The sequence below is a fragment of the Echeneis naucrates genome, chromosome 7, assembly GCF_900963305.1.
Source record: "Echeneis naucrates chromosome 7, fEcheNa1.1, whole genome shotgun sequence".
Lineage (NCBI taxonomy): Eukaryota > Metazoa > Chordata > Actinopteri > Carangiformes > Echeneidae > Echeneis > Echeneis naucrates.
Window position 1 is genome coordinate 17,213,438 of NC_042517.1, and position 16,512 is coordinate 17,229,949.

The 16,512-nt window shown below is 42.3% G+C and overlaps 1 protein-coding gene across 3 annotated transcripts in view; it reads left to right on the forward strand.

Moving 5' to 3' along the window:
• LOC115046170 (uncharacterized) overlaps window positions 1–16,512 on the forward strand; it is a 35,173-nt gene that overhangs the window by 13,399 nt on the left and 5,262 nt on the right. For 2 of the 3 annotated variants that reach the window (XM_029506363.1, XM_029506365.1), the window contains exons 2-7: window positions 11,350–11,555; window positions 13,155–13,209; window positions 13,375–13,465; window positions 13,590–14,008; window positions 14,401–14,565; window positions 15,268–15,429. In XM_029506363.1, the coding sequence (XP_029362223.1) occupies window positions 11,428–11,555; window positions 13,155–13,209; window positions 13,375–13,465; window positions 13,590–14,008; window positions 14,401–14,565; window positions 15,268–15,429 (1,020 nt within the window). In that variant the 5' untranslated portion in view covers window positions 11,350–11,427. The remainder of the gene's footprint in view (window positions 1–11,349; window positions 11,556–13,154; window positions 13,210–13,374; window positions 13,466–13,589; window positions 14,009–14,400; window positions 14,566–15,267; window positions 15,430–16,512) is intronic. The other variant, XM_029506364.1, reaches the window with a different exon arrangement.

Consider the following 16,512-nt stretch of genomic DNA (forward strand, 5'->3'; position numbering starts at 1 on the left):
GAAATGAACACTCACTGAACCCTGCGTCACGTGTCACGAATGATACACACAGATATTATTGTACAGCATTGATGTAAAGTGATGTCAGTAGCCTGTTAACTCTGTGTATGGTGCGTTATCGTGGGCTTGTGGGTAGCAACCAGCTGTTAGATCTAAAAGCTCAGAGCTCCGTTATGGGGAGACAGCGGCAGATTAAACAGCAATCCTGCTGATCCCGCCCACACACTTGCCATCCCCACCCCCTCCCCCTCATGCACACACTCACATCCATCATAGGGAAGAGGTGCTGCTATGAGTGACCACTTTATCTTCTGCTAGGCTGACATCAGAGTTGGAAATTAACTTTTCAAATTGAGGGGGAATTCCTCCCTGTGTGTCCTCCTTCGTCGGGGCAGGTGGATTTTTTTTCTTTTCTTTTTTTGGGAGGTGGGTATATTCACTCTGCACCAATTTAAGGGGTTCTCAATACGAAAAACCTTTTTATTGACATTGAAAATGCAAAAGAATGTTATATGTGTAATTACGTTTTTAGAAACGGTGAGAACTCAAACAGGTACAACATGAAGAGGAGGTTAATAAAGGCGAAGGTGAAACACAGAAAAACTAAAGCATCAGCATCTGTGCGGTTGGAGAGAAATCTGGCTACAACAAAAAGAAAAGACAACCATTAATTGTTGATGTGGACAGAGCCAATGAACTCAACCAGTTCTTGAACAGATTTAACACTGCAGCCCCACCAGCCCAGTGCCCCTCTACGTCCACCTGGGTGCATCCCCTCCACGATCTGTGCCTCCTCCATCATCCATCACTGTAACAGGGCTGAGGTTGGTCACCTATAGCAATAAATCCATATTATGAGTTGGGATTCCTGATATTGTGTTTTAAATGCAGCTTTCTTTTTCTTGGAAGTCATCAGCTCTTCTTTTTCTGTTTCCTCATTGGGCCTTCTCCCCTTTCCAAAGAAGCTCTCCCAAGACATTAGTTTTTACTCCTTTTATCTAGCTAGTGGGCTTAGTTTTTGGATGTACTGCTATCACGTGACCAAGATGAGCGTCCTGATGTGTCCAGAGGCACAGGCGGATATATCTGGTCTTATTTTTTTTTTTTTTTTCAAAATAAAATATCTCTCAAACTCTGATAATCAATAAAATATTTTTTTTCGTTTAGTCAATTTGTGCAGCCTGGAACCAAATAATCAACAGACCACTGCTCAAGGGGATCTTCAACTTGAGTCTACAGTGGAGTTGGGTCCCAACTCTGGGGAAGACATCTTGTATTTTACCAGCACCAAAAAAAAAAAATGTCTGGTCCCCACTTCACACATCATGAAAACTCTGGAGTGGCTGCTTCTATGACTTGAGGTGAAAAGGTACACTCGACCCCCTGCAGTCTGCATACAAAGAACACGTTGGAGTGGATGATGCTTCCTCCACATGCTCCAAGAACACAGCAGAATTATGTTCTTCGATTTTTACAAGTGCATTCAACACCATCTGACCCATCATCCTCAGAGACAAGCTCAAAGGGGTCGGAGTTGACCCCTCACTCATTTCTTGGATGACAGATTAACTAACAGAAAGGCAACAGTTTGTCAGGTTGGGAAACTACGTCTCTGGGACAGTAATGAGCAGCATGGGGCGCCCACAAGGGGCTGTTCTCGCTCCATTCCTGTTCACATTGTACACCTGCAGACTTCATTTATAACTGAGTCTTGCCACATCCAAAAATATTCAGATGATACTGCTATTGGGGCGTCTGTCAGGGATGGACAAGAATCTGAATAGAGCGATCTGATAAAAGCCTCCCAAGCGTCCTGAGCGGTTGGTGTTTTCAGACTTAACACTTTTGAATAGTTAGCATTGTTAACTTTATCGGCAGAGCACAGCAGCAGAGAAGCTAAGTTGAGGAGAACGGAGAGGGGACGAGGCTTGCAGGAGCCTGAGCTGGGAGATGAAACTGCTCTACAAAAGATGGTCCAGACTGAAAGAGCATTCCAGCCAGTTGTTTTGCTTTAACAATGATTACAGTTTAACACCGCAGTAATTCCCTGCAGGAAGGTCCTACTTTATGGGTACTTAAATTGCAGCGTACAAATAAAATATGCGCTATTCCGCAACAAAAATCAAGCCCGGCAGATGTTAAAGTGTAACATGCTGCCGCAATAGTAACAAACCTGGGAAGGATCAGAGAGGGTGAATGTGCAGGGTTAAATCTGGGGCAGGTTGTCCAGGATGGATGGTTCCAACAGCTGACAGCGTAGATGTGACTGACTGGGACGAATGCAGGGATGATCCAGACACTTGAGATATTAGGAAATGATAACAGTGAACGCACAATGGAGAAAAAATAAATAAATTTAAAAAATGGCATCATCATGCAAAAAAGTGTTCGCCTCTGTTTGACAGTGAGCTTGCACCGGCAGTTATTGCGCAGCATGTGCAACTGAGATTTAGCGACAGTGTGCACAACCAAGTGATCCGTAGGCCCTAGCTCTTTGCTCCCTCTGTGTTCTCAACCGGGTTAAGAGTCTTTGGTGTGAAAACACCATTAATCTGCTCTGTACAGACAAGTCAGACAGCACTGCAATATGAAAACATGTAGGGAGAAGTGTCCCTTGCTCATTTGAAATCCTGTTTGGATGTTTCATCACATTGCAGTGGAGAGATTGAGACGTTCTCTCTTGCGCTCTTCCGCATCTGTTTCACTCATTCTTTTGTTCTGGTGTTTTCCTTATTTCTTTCCTTTTCTGTTTTCTTTCTCCTTTTCTGATGTTCTTGCTGTGACTTCTTTCTCTCTAGTCTGGCTGTCCCCCTCTTTCTCTCGCTTTTTCTCACTTCTCCTGTTTTCAGTGCTAGCTGGGGGATTGGGAGGGTTCCTGCAAATTGGCACACAGATGAATAATGCATCTAAAGCAAAAGCAGAGAGCTGGGGTTGGATATATCTGTCTGTCAGAATCTTTCTCTGTATTACAGTTATGTAGGGAGTTGGGCTCGTACTTCAGAGGAAAAAAGAATATGTCACTTTTTACCCAGACTCCCATTTACCTTTCCTTTTGTCATTAACTTCCTTATTGTCAGTAAACATTTGGGTGTCATGCAACTTTCACAATGATGCATGCTGTGAAAATTTTGGATTTTTGAAATTTTGCCTGCTGCTAGTTGTTTGTGCTACAACATACATAATGCATGTGCGGGATTGTGATTTCATTTGATTCCCTGTCGCCATATGCATGAGTTTGTGTGTGAGCATTTCTTGCTATTCCCAAACTGTGGTGTTAAAAAGCAGGCTGCGCTCCTGAGCATCACGAGCTCACAGTAGCACCATCATTAAAGTAATGAGTAGGAAGTTAACACTGAAGTCAGCCGTAAACATTGAGATAGAGAGAGAGAGCAGAGAAGAGGGAGAGAGAGATCCTCAATCCCATAAGAGTAAATCTTAAATCCTGAATGTTGCTTCTGACTCATTCTGGTTAATTAAGTCGAGTCAAGTGAGAGGAAAATGGGGTCTTGCCATGCCTGAGTCTCTGGGATCAGCACTATACGGAATTTGCGGCTTATGCGGTCTCTCACCAGAACTGTCCTTTGTGCACTCAGAAAGCAAAGATAGAAGAACGAATTGCATTCAGACCTGATTTTCTATTTTCATTAGCCTCATTCACACAGCGCCTTACTACACATTTGTCCTCAGGTTTGAAAATTTCATAAACATTAAGCCTAAATGCTCCCGTTAATCGAGTATGGATATTTATTGCTCTTTATCATTTAGTTCTCTGGTGGACCTGCACACTGCACTCTCAGCAGTTAAAAAGCATACACATCCACCGCAAAACTGTGAGAAACAAAGTCTGATGGGCAGCCTTTGGGATTTTTCTTTGTTGTTTGGTGGAGAGATTTCTCCATGTGACACAGAATGAGGCAAACCAGTGAAATGTCAGAATCCTGTGTAGGTCTAAAAATAAAAAAGTACAAGGGTTGCCATTTGAAGACATCATAGGCACACGATTGCGTGTGATGTGTGCTACAGATACAAAACAAACAGTTCTTTATACCCAACAGTAACCAGTATAGAGCTGCCAACTGTCCTCTGCTGAGAATAGGTGTGGGGGGAGGATTTTACAAATATTTACGTATTTAACATCTCAGATCTTTTTTCCCTACTCCTTGTAATGAAGACTGATGTAGTCAGTGTCAGTCCAACAATGGTAGTATTTAGTCAGACAGCACTTCCGAGTGTCATCTAACCCTAACTCCAATGTGAAGAAAAAAAAAAAAAAAGGATTGAGTTCTTTAAAAAAAAAAAAAAAAAAAAAAAGTTTTACATCAATGCCCGTACAAGGAGCACACTGGAGCATCTGTTTTAGTAACAAAAACCATGATCTCATTTTGAAATCTTATTAAGAGACAACCCCGCACTTGTCACTTAATACCATTACTCATTAAGCAAAGGATGTTGCCAAAAGCTTTGACCAGACTCCAAATCATGTTTCTTCTTGCTAGTGAGATTAGAATGTAAGTCTGGGACAAATAACTCAGCAGGTTATGTTCACTTGAGCCGTTATATGACCGTTTGTAACAGGTCACTTTGGGATAGGCACTAAATTTCAAACTGAATTTCTAATTGCTGGTGTGTGTGTGTGTGTGTGTGTGTATCTGTCTGAGGCTTAGAGACAGGCGTTGGCAAAAAAGTCTGAGGGGTAGGCTATAACCTCCATGCTGCCTCTCTGCCTCGCTCACTCACCCTTTTCTCCCTTCTGTCCCCCCCCCCCATCACTCCATGTTGTTATGCACAGTCCAGCGGTGTCCTGCGGGGCTGGAGATTGCGATGGACATGATATGATTTCTTCTATGCTCTCAGCCGTTATGCGCTGTAGACCAAGGCCTCTGATGAACTTGACTCACAACATTTGGAAGAGATTTTGTCCTCTACTCTCCCTTCTTCCTTTCTATTATCATCATTTTTATTTTTTTTTACCCGGCACATCACAGATTAAGTGTGTGCATCGGTGAGCGATCATCGGGTTAAGCCCCTAATCCTAACCTGAGGCAGCTTCACGGGTCGGTTTCTGAGGAGATGATGTGGTTAGCCTGTTACTGATGTCTTGGGTTGTTTAAAGCTCTTAAAGTGGGATGGATTTAGTTAATTTAATTCCTTTTTATTGAGGATGAGTGCTTCCATACACAGTCAGGCATGAATACAGCAATTTGTTTACTTCTTTGTTGCCCTTGATAATAATCACTTAGCTGGATTTGTCCTAATGTGATGGCAGAGACTGAAAGCTGTGCTCAGGAACATGATGGGGATATATCAGCCTTGTGAATCTCTGGCTACAATTAGGAAAATTGCATGGATGCAGGATGTGGAGAGAAAAAAAAATGCTTCAGGGAAATCTTTACTTGATAACTACGTGGGAAACACCTAGGTGGGATGGAAAGCAGCGAACTGTGACTCTTGTAGGTCAAATATTACAATCATTTGACAGTATAGCTCCTAAGAACAGGTATTACATTACATTACATTTTGGTAAATCTCAAATACATTACCTCGGTAAATCAGGGCTTGAATTTGGCTGTGGGATTGTTTGCTTGATTGTTGCACACATTTTATTTTTTATGCCATAAATTAAGTACCCATAAAGCCGTAACCCTATCATGAATTCCGCTTCATTTTCACAGTGTTTATCACAACTCTAATCAGAAAGTGTCACCTCACCCAAATCATATATCCAGAGTATATCCGTCTCTTACCCATAGTGCCAATTAGCCATACTAAAAAGTTTCAGTCTTCTGTGTTGATGCTTTGAGATATCCGTTCCCGAAAACTCAACTACACTAATACAAAACAGATTAATGGAAAGTTTGTGAAGAGTTGCATTGGAAAAAAATTCACACAGGATCATCTCTTCACAGAAACGTCTCGCTGTCAGTGAGAGTTGGTTTGAACAGGAATTATTTTCAAAAATGTAAATGTATTTCAACCTCATCCATCTATCTTCTACTGCTTATCCATTTCTGGGTTGGGTGGTGCTGGAGACAATCCCAGCTCTCACTGGCTGAGGGGCGGGGTCACCAGGTCACCAGTCCATCGCAGGGCCGACACACAGAGACCAACAACCACGCACACTTACACTCAGACCGACGGAAAATTTAGAGTTGCCATTTAACCCAAACATACCATCTTTGGACGGTGGTAGGAAACCAGAGTATATTTTTCAACCTCAAAAATTTGAATTCAGTCTCCACTGTTTTGTGTTGTGGGCAGAAATCTTAGAGACATATATCTCAAAATTTTGGCCTGTCCTGCACATGAGAAAAATAAGACTTTCTTAGCTGATTTGAATTTTCTTTTACAATAATATTCAGAAACAAACCATCTTTATATGGACCTTTTAGAATCCTTTCTTGTTTTTTAAGAATTGTGAATAAGTTAAATACTGAGCATTTTACAGTTACTGTTACTATAAAATCATTATTGTGTCCCGGTAGGAAATTTGTGAAGTAACACAAAAAGTAAAATATTTTAAATCTAGTTTATAATTTCTGCTCTTTTGTTCATTGTTACCTATTGGCCAATATATTGACAGATAGTGAAAATGACTATCCTTCTATCGGCAGAGGTATGCGGGATATACGATCCTCAGAAGGATACCTACAAATTTCTGTATTGAAAATTTTTCTTTCAATTTATATCGGTTGTGCAGCTCCCGTCAGCACCATTTTGACTATTTTGTGTAAAATTGTAAGGGAGAAAACATTTTTAACAGACATAGGGGTTAGCACTGTTGCTGCACAACAGGACGGTCGGACGAGTTTGCATGTTCTCCCTGTGCCTGTGTGAGTTTCCTCCCACCATCCAAAGACATCATGTTTGGGTAAATTGCTGACTCTAAACTGTCTGTAGGTCTGAGTGCGAGTGTGAGTGGTTGTTTGTCTGTCTGTGTGTCGGCCCTGTGATGGACTGGCAACCTGTCCAGGGTGCACCCCGCCCTCACCCAGAGGGAGCTGGGATTGGCTCCAGCAACCCCTGTGACCCAGAAGCGAATAAGTGGTAGAAGATGAATGAAAAACATTTTAACATATCCTTACCGATATAGATCTGCGTCCAAATAATTTGCTGTGTTGGTGTCAAAGTCAGCGCTGTTCAATTGTTCTTCTCTTCCAGTAAAAGCTCTCCTACTGTGAAAACATTAACCCACATGTCTCGTCTACTGAGATCATTATCAATTTTAAACGACCGATGATGCAATTTGAAATGAAACTGTAAATGTAAATGTCATCCCTGAAACATAACTGAAATCAGGTTACACTTTTTTTTAAACCTTAAAAGAATGCCCTACTTTTCAAGCAGTGCTCCGTTCCAAGAGATGCCAGTACGATATTTTCATAGTCAACAGCATTTATAAAACACAATTCATATACAAATCTAATCAAATGGATGACACATTAGAAATACTGTGGTATGGTACTTGGGTCTGTTCAGTTCTTTTGGGAGAAAAGGGTCCTTTTTTAAAAACTTAATTTCCATGTTATGAGGCCATAGAAACAAAACTGATAGACATATACCGCTTAGAGGAAATGTTATGCATACAAAAAAATGCTAATTAATTTGTACCCACCAATAACGGAAAACTAAGTCTAGAAATCGAATTATCTCAACAACTATTATTCTTCGTCTAAATGAAAAATTTGTTGATTTTCTTTTCAACAATCTATTTCATGACGAAGTGGAGGCTATAATTAGCTTTTGTTCAAGCAGATATTGCGTAATGAAGAGGCTGCAGAGGCTGCGAGACCCCCAGTTGTGTGTCCGAGAGCTAAACCGTGCTTTAGTTAGACTTTTGGTTATGTAATACGAACATTTCAAACCCAACAATCTACTGTTTTATTCTAGTGTGTGTATGCGCGTGTGTTTTGGTCTGTACTGTGAGCTCTGAGTGTCTGTGTGTGATCTCAAGAGGAAATCTTCCACCCTGTGGTTGCGCTGCACCGCTGCATCCTGCTTGCTGCTTTGCCTGTTCTGCTGCCTGCATCCGCCCCTCAGTGCGTCTTTGCAGCTCTCAATTTGACCTCATTATCGCCATCATTACCATCACTAATAGCAGTCGCAGCCCTCATCATCACCATCACCACCACGTCTTTATTTTCTTTAGAATCCTGATCAGTAGGACTATCAACACACTCCACCTGTAATGTTCTGAAATGAAGACAGATGCTGGAAAACACATTGTCGCACCCTAATTGTGTCGTGGTGTCGCGTGCTGCAAAGGTGTTGTGCGTCATGCAGAAAGTGCCTCTCGTCCTCCAGAGTCTTTTCATCTCTTGTGAGCTTCACATAGTTAAGTGTGCCGCCAGACATGTGCCCCCATCTTGCGTTGTGTTGTGTTGCGCGGCTCAGAAAGACACCCCAGTATGTGTTTCTCCCCTGAATATTTCAGAAGGGGGCTGACAAAATGCAGGCAGGAACAGACCGCTGATGACCTCCTTCTCTCTCTCTCTGTGCCCCCCCCCCCCCCCCCCCCCCCCGCTCTTTCCCTGCGCTCATCACACATTCTCACAGGCTTCCCCGCTATTTCTCTCACTGTCTTCATCTTCGTAGTCTCATCACTCTCTTTTCTGTCTTCCCTCCCCCACTGTTCACACCCTCCCCGCCTCGTTCCTCCTTCATGTTTCAAGTGTGTGCCCCCCGTCTTCCTCCCGCTTCTTTGCATCTTTTCCCACCTGTCTGTTCTTTCATCCCACTCATTTGCTCCTGTCTCTCTCCTCTCGTCTCCTTCCATTTCATTCATCCTCTCATCCCCCCCCCCCCCCACCTCTCTGCACGCTGTTGTACACTACCTGCCTGTTTCTCTATTCCATGAAGGCTGTCTGAGGCCTCTGCTCTGCTAATTCATTCGACGTGCATTGCCTCACATATCTGCAGGGTCAGGCAGACAGACAGTGGGAGAGGAAAAGGCGAGATCTGGAGGAAGAGAGAGGGAGAGGGACCAAGAAATAAGGACATGTGGGGGGGGATGCAGTTTATCTCCAAGAAACAGAAAGCCAGAGCCAGATCCTGTGGTGGTATATTCCAGAAACTCCCCTCTCTCTCTCTCTCTCTCTCTCTCTTTCTCCAGCTCGCTCTCCCTCTCTCTCACGCACACAGACAACATATACAGTAGCTTGACATGACCTCTTTCTGCTCACTGCTTGCTTTGTCAGTTTGATTCCTGATGTTCGATTCTTTCTCTGATCTAATATTTTAACTAGATTTTGCCATTGTCTCCTTTAGTGAAGGAATGCACAAACTTGATCCCTATCCCTGCTTGTGCTGTTGGGACACTGAGTAGAGAGGATGTATAGCTGCTGCTTTGCTCAACATGTTGCGTTGATATTTCGGTAACTGTGAAAAATGTTTAGAAGTGATGAAGCATCTGCAGGCACCAGGTCTTCATGAGTTCAAACTCGGCCTACTTAAAATGGAGACGTTTACTTTTTGGAGTTTCGCTAAGTAGCACAATGACAAAAGATGCATTACATTTACTAATTATTTGATTCTTAAATTACAAATTATATTATTACCAACCCTGACTAAAAAAAACAATGTCGGTAGGGTTAACATAGTCACAGACAACATAGATATTTCCAATTCATTTTATGTGAAGATTTGGAGCTAAGTTTAAGATATAGTTTGGCCTGAAACTGTCATTTTGACAGTTACCCTGCAACATGACAAAAAAGTTGTCTTGGATAGTGGTAAAGATGTGTGGCAGCCATTTTTTTTTTAATTTTTTTAAAACACTAGTTTAAAGGACCTACTTGTCATTTTTGCTATTGCCATAGAGCATTAGCATAACATTAACATTAATGTAGCAGAAACGTTGCAAGTTCAACATTTAACTCGCTAAGCCCGTTCTCCAGCTGTGGAATGTAGGGGCTTTTCTTCAACTGAAGCTAGCATGCTAACTATCTCCGTCTGGCCTGTTTGATGACTTCCTGCTGCAGCCTGCTGTTGCCTCCAGTCAGCCCCAAAGGCCTGTTTTGCTTTATTCTACTGTCTTGTAAATGCCGAACCGGTTGTCAAGTAACAATCACCACCACCCACTCCCAGAGGAGCACCAAACGTTTGAGACGTTGGAATTGTTTTTAAGCACTGTTGCCTCACAATAATAGTTCTGGGTTTGAATCCTGGACCTGGGACATTTCTGTATGGAGTTTGTATGTTGTCTGTGTGAATGTGTGAGATCCCTCCTGTACAGATAGAAATACTGTGATAAAAATTATAATGTCTATAATCAAATAATCACATTAGCATCAGGAACTAAAGTATCAAAATGAAAACTTCATTAGACTTAACTTTACTTATAAACAGGGATAATGTAATGTGCTGCAAGTTAGGTTAAATCAATGTCAGGACAATTTTAAAAAGAAATCAGTTCAACTAAATAGTAATTGTAAAGCATGTTCTTTTCGACATAGCAGATCTAGCTGCTTGTTAAAATTGTAGAGCATTGTACATACATGATGTTGGTATTCAACTTCTTTCAGAAAGGTTATTTGCCCAAAATGCTTCCACTAATATGTAGAAGCACATTGAAAGTTGTGCAAAAAAAAGCTGATTCATCTATATGAACAGAAATTTAATAGATCTGTTATATAAATCAAGTGCAGTGAAGAGTACAATATTAAGAGATACTTATTCCGACGTTGTACCTCTGGCACAATTGAGACACTTAATGGGGACCTGTATGTGTGTCTAGATGTGTGTGATAAAGAAAGACTGCAGTCCTAAGGAAGGTGACGGTTCTTTGTAGTACAATAGTACAACAGTTACTACAGTGTGTGGCACTGTTGAAAATTGTGTGAGAGTTTGAGTCACAGTTGACTGGAAGGAAAAAAAAAAAAAGGAAATAGGGTCTTCTGCCAAGAATTGAAGTGTAACAGCAGTGGATCTGGATTTGGTCCTCCCGTCAGTGAGAGACTACTCTGGGGAGCGCTTTTTTTTTTTTTTTTTTTTGGTCCAGTTACACTGACGGACGAATCTCTTTGGCTAGTCAAACGCATGTTATGGTATCATTTGATCTATCTTTAACAAGAAGGGGTGTAATAAAACCTTTTTCGGCATGCTCATACCGTCTGTCTTGAAAGGCGTTCTATTTTATGTGCATTATTCTCAGAGTGAGTCAAAAATAGAAACTGATATGTCAGAAAGAGACAGTGACAAAAAGCCAGAGGCAACCAAACACACACACACACACACACACAAACTGTTTCTCACTCACTCTCTGCAGCATGCCTTCAGTTGGTTCTTATCTCACATGTCGCTCATATGTTGTACCTTTTCCCTTCCTTTCTTCCTCTTCCCTCATCTCTGTAGGTTTTCCTGAGCAGACGGTCTGTGTGGCAGAGTTTTAGCTTGAGTGGAAGTCAGTGAAGGAGTGAGTGAGCGGTTGTCATGGATGAAAATGGGAGAAATGCCGATGACCCTCACTACCAGAACTTGCTGCTCCTGGGAGCCATTGCAGCAGCATCAGCCTTTGTGGTTACCATCCTTATTGTCCTCCTGTGCGTTGGCTGCCAAAGGTAAGTGGACGTTCATGTGACTTGAAGTGTGGAAAAAAAAAAAAAAAGAAGTAAAGACGAAGGTTGTGAAAAAAAGATTAGAGTGTTATCATCTCTCTTGCCAGCTTTCTGTGCCCTCCCAGATCACTCTCATCATCCACTCCTTCTTTTATGTGTCTCTACTTCTTCTGAAATCTTCTCCTCCCTCTTTTCTCTTCCCTCCGTCCGCCCTCTTCGTCTCTTTTATCCCCTGCTCAGAGCAGAGTGGCAGTAATGAATGTTAATGGCTGCGAGTGTCAGATCAGATGAAATTATGTTTACAGGACGGTGAGGAGACAAGCCAGAGTCAGAGCAGCCTCACATCACCCGTCTTAAGCAGTCTCCTCAGCAGGCAAAAGCAGTGGAACACCCTGCGGTTTAAAGAGGATCAGACTCTAAGCCAGGCAGGAGCAATGGAACAGGCAGCTTTTTTTTTTTTTTTTTTTTTCCTCTCTCTCCTTACAACCCTCAGGGACCAATCAGAGGCTGCACTGTGGCTTTGTTGCCATGGGATACACAGATAAGGATGGAGAGAAATGTCAAACCAGCTCATGTCATGAAAATAAACCACACAATTGTTAAGATCTGAAGAATGAAATATTTGCACCGCACTGGATGTCAGTTATGTTCAGGAGCTGAGTATTCATTTGGTCGCTAAATCAAATTCATTTTGTCATTTACAACTACTATATATCCTGGAAAGAGAGACCAGCCATTGATTTCCTCCTATTGATTTAAAATAACCCTCCTCTTATTCTTTTTGAAGCGAAGGCTGATAGTGGATTTTAGTTTAAAAATGACAAAATAGTTGTTGTCCTCCTTAATATGCCTTAATGCCTCTGTCATTTTTATCTGAAGCCATGTCCTGGGCCAGGCTGGTACACGACATGGCGAGCTCTTTTAATGAGCTCTTTTAACCTCCTTATGGAGTTCCTCCTCACCAGGGAAGCTGCTTGAACAACATGGATGATTATACGACAACACTATTTCTGCGAATCTGACACCTGTTCACAAAACCTGAAATGTTATTTTTTGCTCCATTGTGTTTTTGCGACAAAGCAGCTGAATGTGATGCAGATCCTCACCCTCTAAAATGAGAGGAAAGAGGGGCGTATGGGGGGGTGAGGAACAGTTTTCACATTCACACCTAAACCCAGGAGCGTCAGTCTTGTTACTTCAACTCGTCAATCCCTTGCTATATCAACAGTTTCCTATGACAACAACTTCTGGGATCCACACTGGTGTGCAATGATACTACAGATCTGTTTGTTGCACAATACCAGAGGATTGTAAAATAAAACAGCAAGCACGAAGGTGTTAATAATAATGTTTTGGTCGCATCGTGACGATAACTAGAAACAAGAAGAAAAGAAAAGTTTCTCAGTGAAGGACATCCTCTGCTGTGGCAAAAATCCGAGTCATGCGGCACTCACTGTTTGACTGGGCTCATGTTATCAATCAAAGACTTCAAAGCCCTAACACGCGCTGGATGTTGATAGTATCTATGTGCTCTGAGTGTGTGTATGTTCTTTCTCTGTCCACCGGCTCCCATTGACCTTCCTCACTTTGATGTTGTGTCAGAAAAAGCAAGAGCAAGCACCCCCCAGCTGGAGAGAAGGGGACATCCATAAATATGGTAAGACACGCTTTTGTTATATTCCCCCGTTCCTCCCTTCTTCACCCTCTCCATGTCCTCCTGCTCTGTTCCATGTAAGCTTTCTCCCTCAACAGATGGTTTCCTATCCCGATGCACGTTTATTTTTTTTTATTCCTGTACAAACATGTCATATGTGTGTGACAGCAGGGAACACTTCGCCATCCGAAACTGAACTCCATGAGCAAATCTGACACCAGATTGCATGAGATCAATCGCTTTCCCTGCAATGGAAACTGTAAGTGATGAGTGAGTTAGTATATAACAACACACAATACACAGTCTCGAGCTGTTACACCATTTAAGTCCCATCCCTCCATCATTTTGTTTCTCTCCCTCCTGTTTCCCCTGTGTGTGTGCAGCTGTTAGTAAGAGCCGTCCAGCCAGTATGGACCTCCTGCTCCTCCACAGTCGATGCTCCCAGACGGACCTGAGGCCCTCCCATGGGCGCCAGCTCCCCCAGATCCCCACCAGTCCCCAGGGATCTGGCCAGGGGGAGGGAGGGGAGGCAGGAGGAGATGGGGGTGGAGGAGGAGGAGAGGCCAGAGACCACACATACACTGAGGTGGGCCTGCGCAACAACCCCACCCCCACCTACTGCTTGGACGATGGCCTGTACGAAAGTGTAGGTGTCCGGGAACGTGACGCGGGCCTCAAGGTACCCACTGCCCCTCCGCCCACTTCAGCCAACACTCCAGCTATAGTCAGGGCTGCCCAAAGCCCCCCTGCTCACGCCATCGAAGCCCGCAATGGAAACATGCACGAGAACGGGAACGGGGCCGTATGTATATACACAGAAATGATGCTTTTAAACACAGTGCACCCCATGAAACATAATTACGACTGACAGACACACACAATAAGTATTAATAAGAGCAGCAAACTCTCTACAAAAGGAGAAAGATAGAATCCGTACATATTCACCTCTGTGGTCTACAGAGAGGTATTGACAGCAGCTGCAGGTGGAAACATGAGGTGACAGAGATGTCATTTTTAACACTTGAGCTACTTGCATGGAATGAATGTAAAAGCTATAACAGGTATTTAATTTGTTTGTTTTGATGGCATGCGCCAACCATCCAAATGCACCCATGTTCAGTGAGAACAGCCGAAGAATAACAGTAATTTTTAACCTATAAAACCTTGCGGCTCTTTTCATGTGCTATGTCACAGGGTGGCAGAGGAAACGGCAGAGGGAATGGAACTGTCAACAGTCCGATGACAGGAAGAGGTAATGGGGCGAGTGGGGTAAATAGGTCCCCTGTGTCTTCAGCTAACTCCCTGGGTGTTCAAGATCCAGCTGCAGCTGAGTACGCTTCCATACGGAAGTTCAAAAAGGTAATTAAATTAAACATATCCTTTTATCAGTTCTCAGGTGGTAATTTGAAATGAAAGAGCCCCCCACCCCGCCACCCACTGATTCAATTAAAAAATAGTTTTAATTTAATTTTGGTTTTTGTGGAAATGTCATGACTTTTCCTTCTAAACTCTGAAATCCTCCTGCTGCCTCTGGGTTGACTTTGAAGGCATGTTGCAGGAATGCAAATGTATTGCCAAATTTTCTACACACACAGAGACAGATCTTTTTTACGGGTATGTTGTCACCTTACACTGTCAACAAAAAAAATGATAATCAGCATTAGCTGGAAATAACTTTGTGCTTGCACACTGGTAACAGGAGTTTTGTTTATCTCTATGCTGTATCTATGGCTTCTGAAGTGTTTCTGCGATTGTAATCAGTCCCTAAAGAAACAGTTAAGATCTGTGGTTAAAAGGCCAAGTATTGCAACATACTGTTGGTTTTGCAATGATTGAAGGTGGTAATAACTGGCCTCCAATTAAAGGGAAGGCCAGTATAGTCAGGCGATCAGAAACATTTTAAACTGCACATAGAAATGGATAGAAATTAATCAGCTTGTCTTTAATATAATAAAAGGGAACCAAAAGTAAAATTGACATGATAATGTGGACTTTTTGCTGCGCTCTTTAACTGAATGCAGGATGTTTAATGTTTTCACTATTGACTCATTACTTTGAAAGGTTGACAAGACAAACAGGAAAGAAAATAACGGGGCCGACAGCCAGTCAGACAGCCAGTCGAGTGTGAGTGATTCACCCTCTGCTGCTCCTCCTCACCTCCATCGCAGTCAGGAGTTTCCACGAAAGATGCTGGAACCATTTCACCTGCACTCTTTCCCAAAGGTACAGCAATCATTGGTTCAATATGCTCCCTATCCACCTTAGGCATTCGAGGATAACTGTAGATCTGCCTGTTGTCCACCAGGGGGCAGTATCCACAAACAAACAACTGAGGACGGCTATTCTTTATATTTTAGTTACTTTGATTCTTTTATATTTTATCATTTTTATAATTTATGTTTTGCTATTGTGATTTAAAACCTGTGGCTGTTTGCAACAAAATAAGTTCTGCAATTCACAAATTCCTTTGATGGTTTCTAATTATTAGCCAGCCTGGATGTTTATAGACAGTGAAGGCCACAGAGTAAGGCAGTTCTGAGAGGGGAATGAAGGTGACAATTGGACAATGATAGCGTTTTGAACAGTCTCTCCTGTGGGTTTTTCAGAACAGGTGACTTTTCCTTTCGTGTTGGCGATTTGAGAAGATTGATATGGCTGTTCAAACAATTTAGCTTAAACTGTGGACGTCAGCCCTTTAATTGACCGACACTTTTCATCTTCGAATGCTTAATCCTTGACATTGTGTGCTTATGTGCGTGTATGTTGATGTTTGCGTGCATGTGTTTTCTTTTCACACCCCTGCTCTGTGATGCACAGCATGCTATTAGAGTGGCCAGAGTAAAGAGTGGAAGGATGGATTATGTAAGAGCTTGGCAGGCTGCCAAGCTGCCTGTGTGTGTGTGTGTGTGTGTGTGTGTGTGTTGAATCTATCAGCAAGTCTATATAGGAAAAGCTAACTAGCCCGTGTTGGGCTAAATAATGTGAACATGCGGAAGCCATTTACTTTGCTCCAGTCTCTCACACTGCACGGGAGAAGCATATAAAAGTTTAATCATCCTTGTTCGCATGTGCACATACCACTACATGTTTTCTAATAGGTTTCTAATAGGTTTTGAACACCAGCAGTGATAAAAATTTTACAGAAACAGTCAACTGTTTGGTTATTGTGTTATTATTATAATTTTTGAATCAGCCGGCCAGATTTTGTTTCATTGAATTGCAATTACAGAGAGAGAAAATGCATGTAACATAAAAGGAATTTTAGTGCTCTGCTTTTTTAAAACTCTTCCCTAAAAGCTTGTTAAA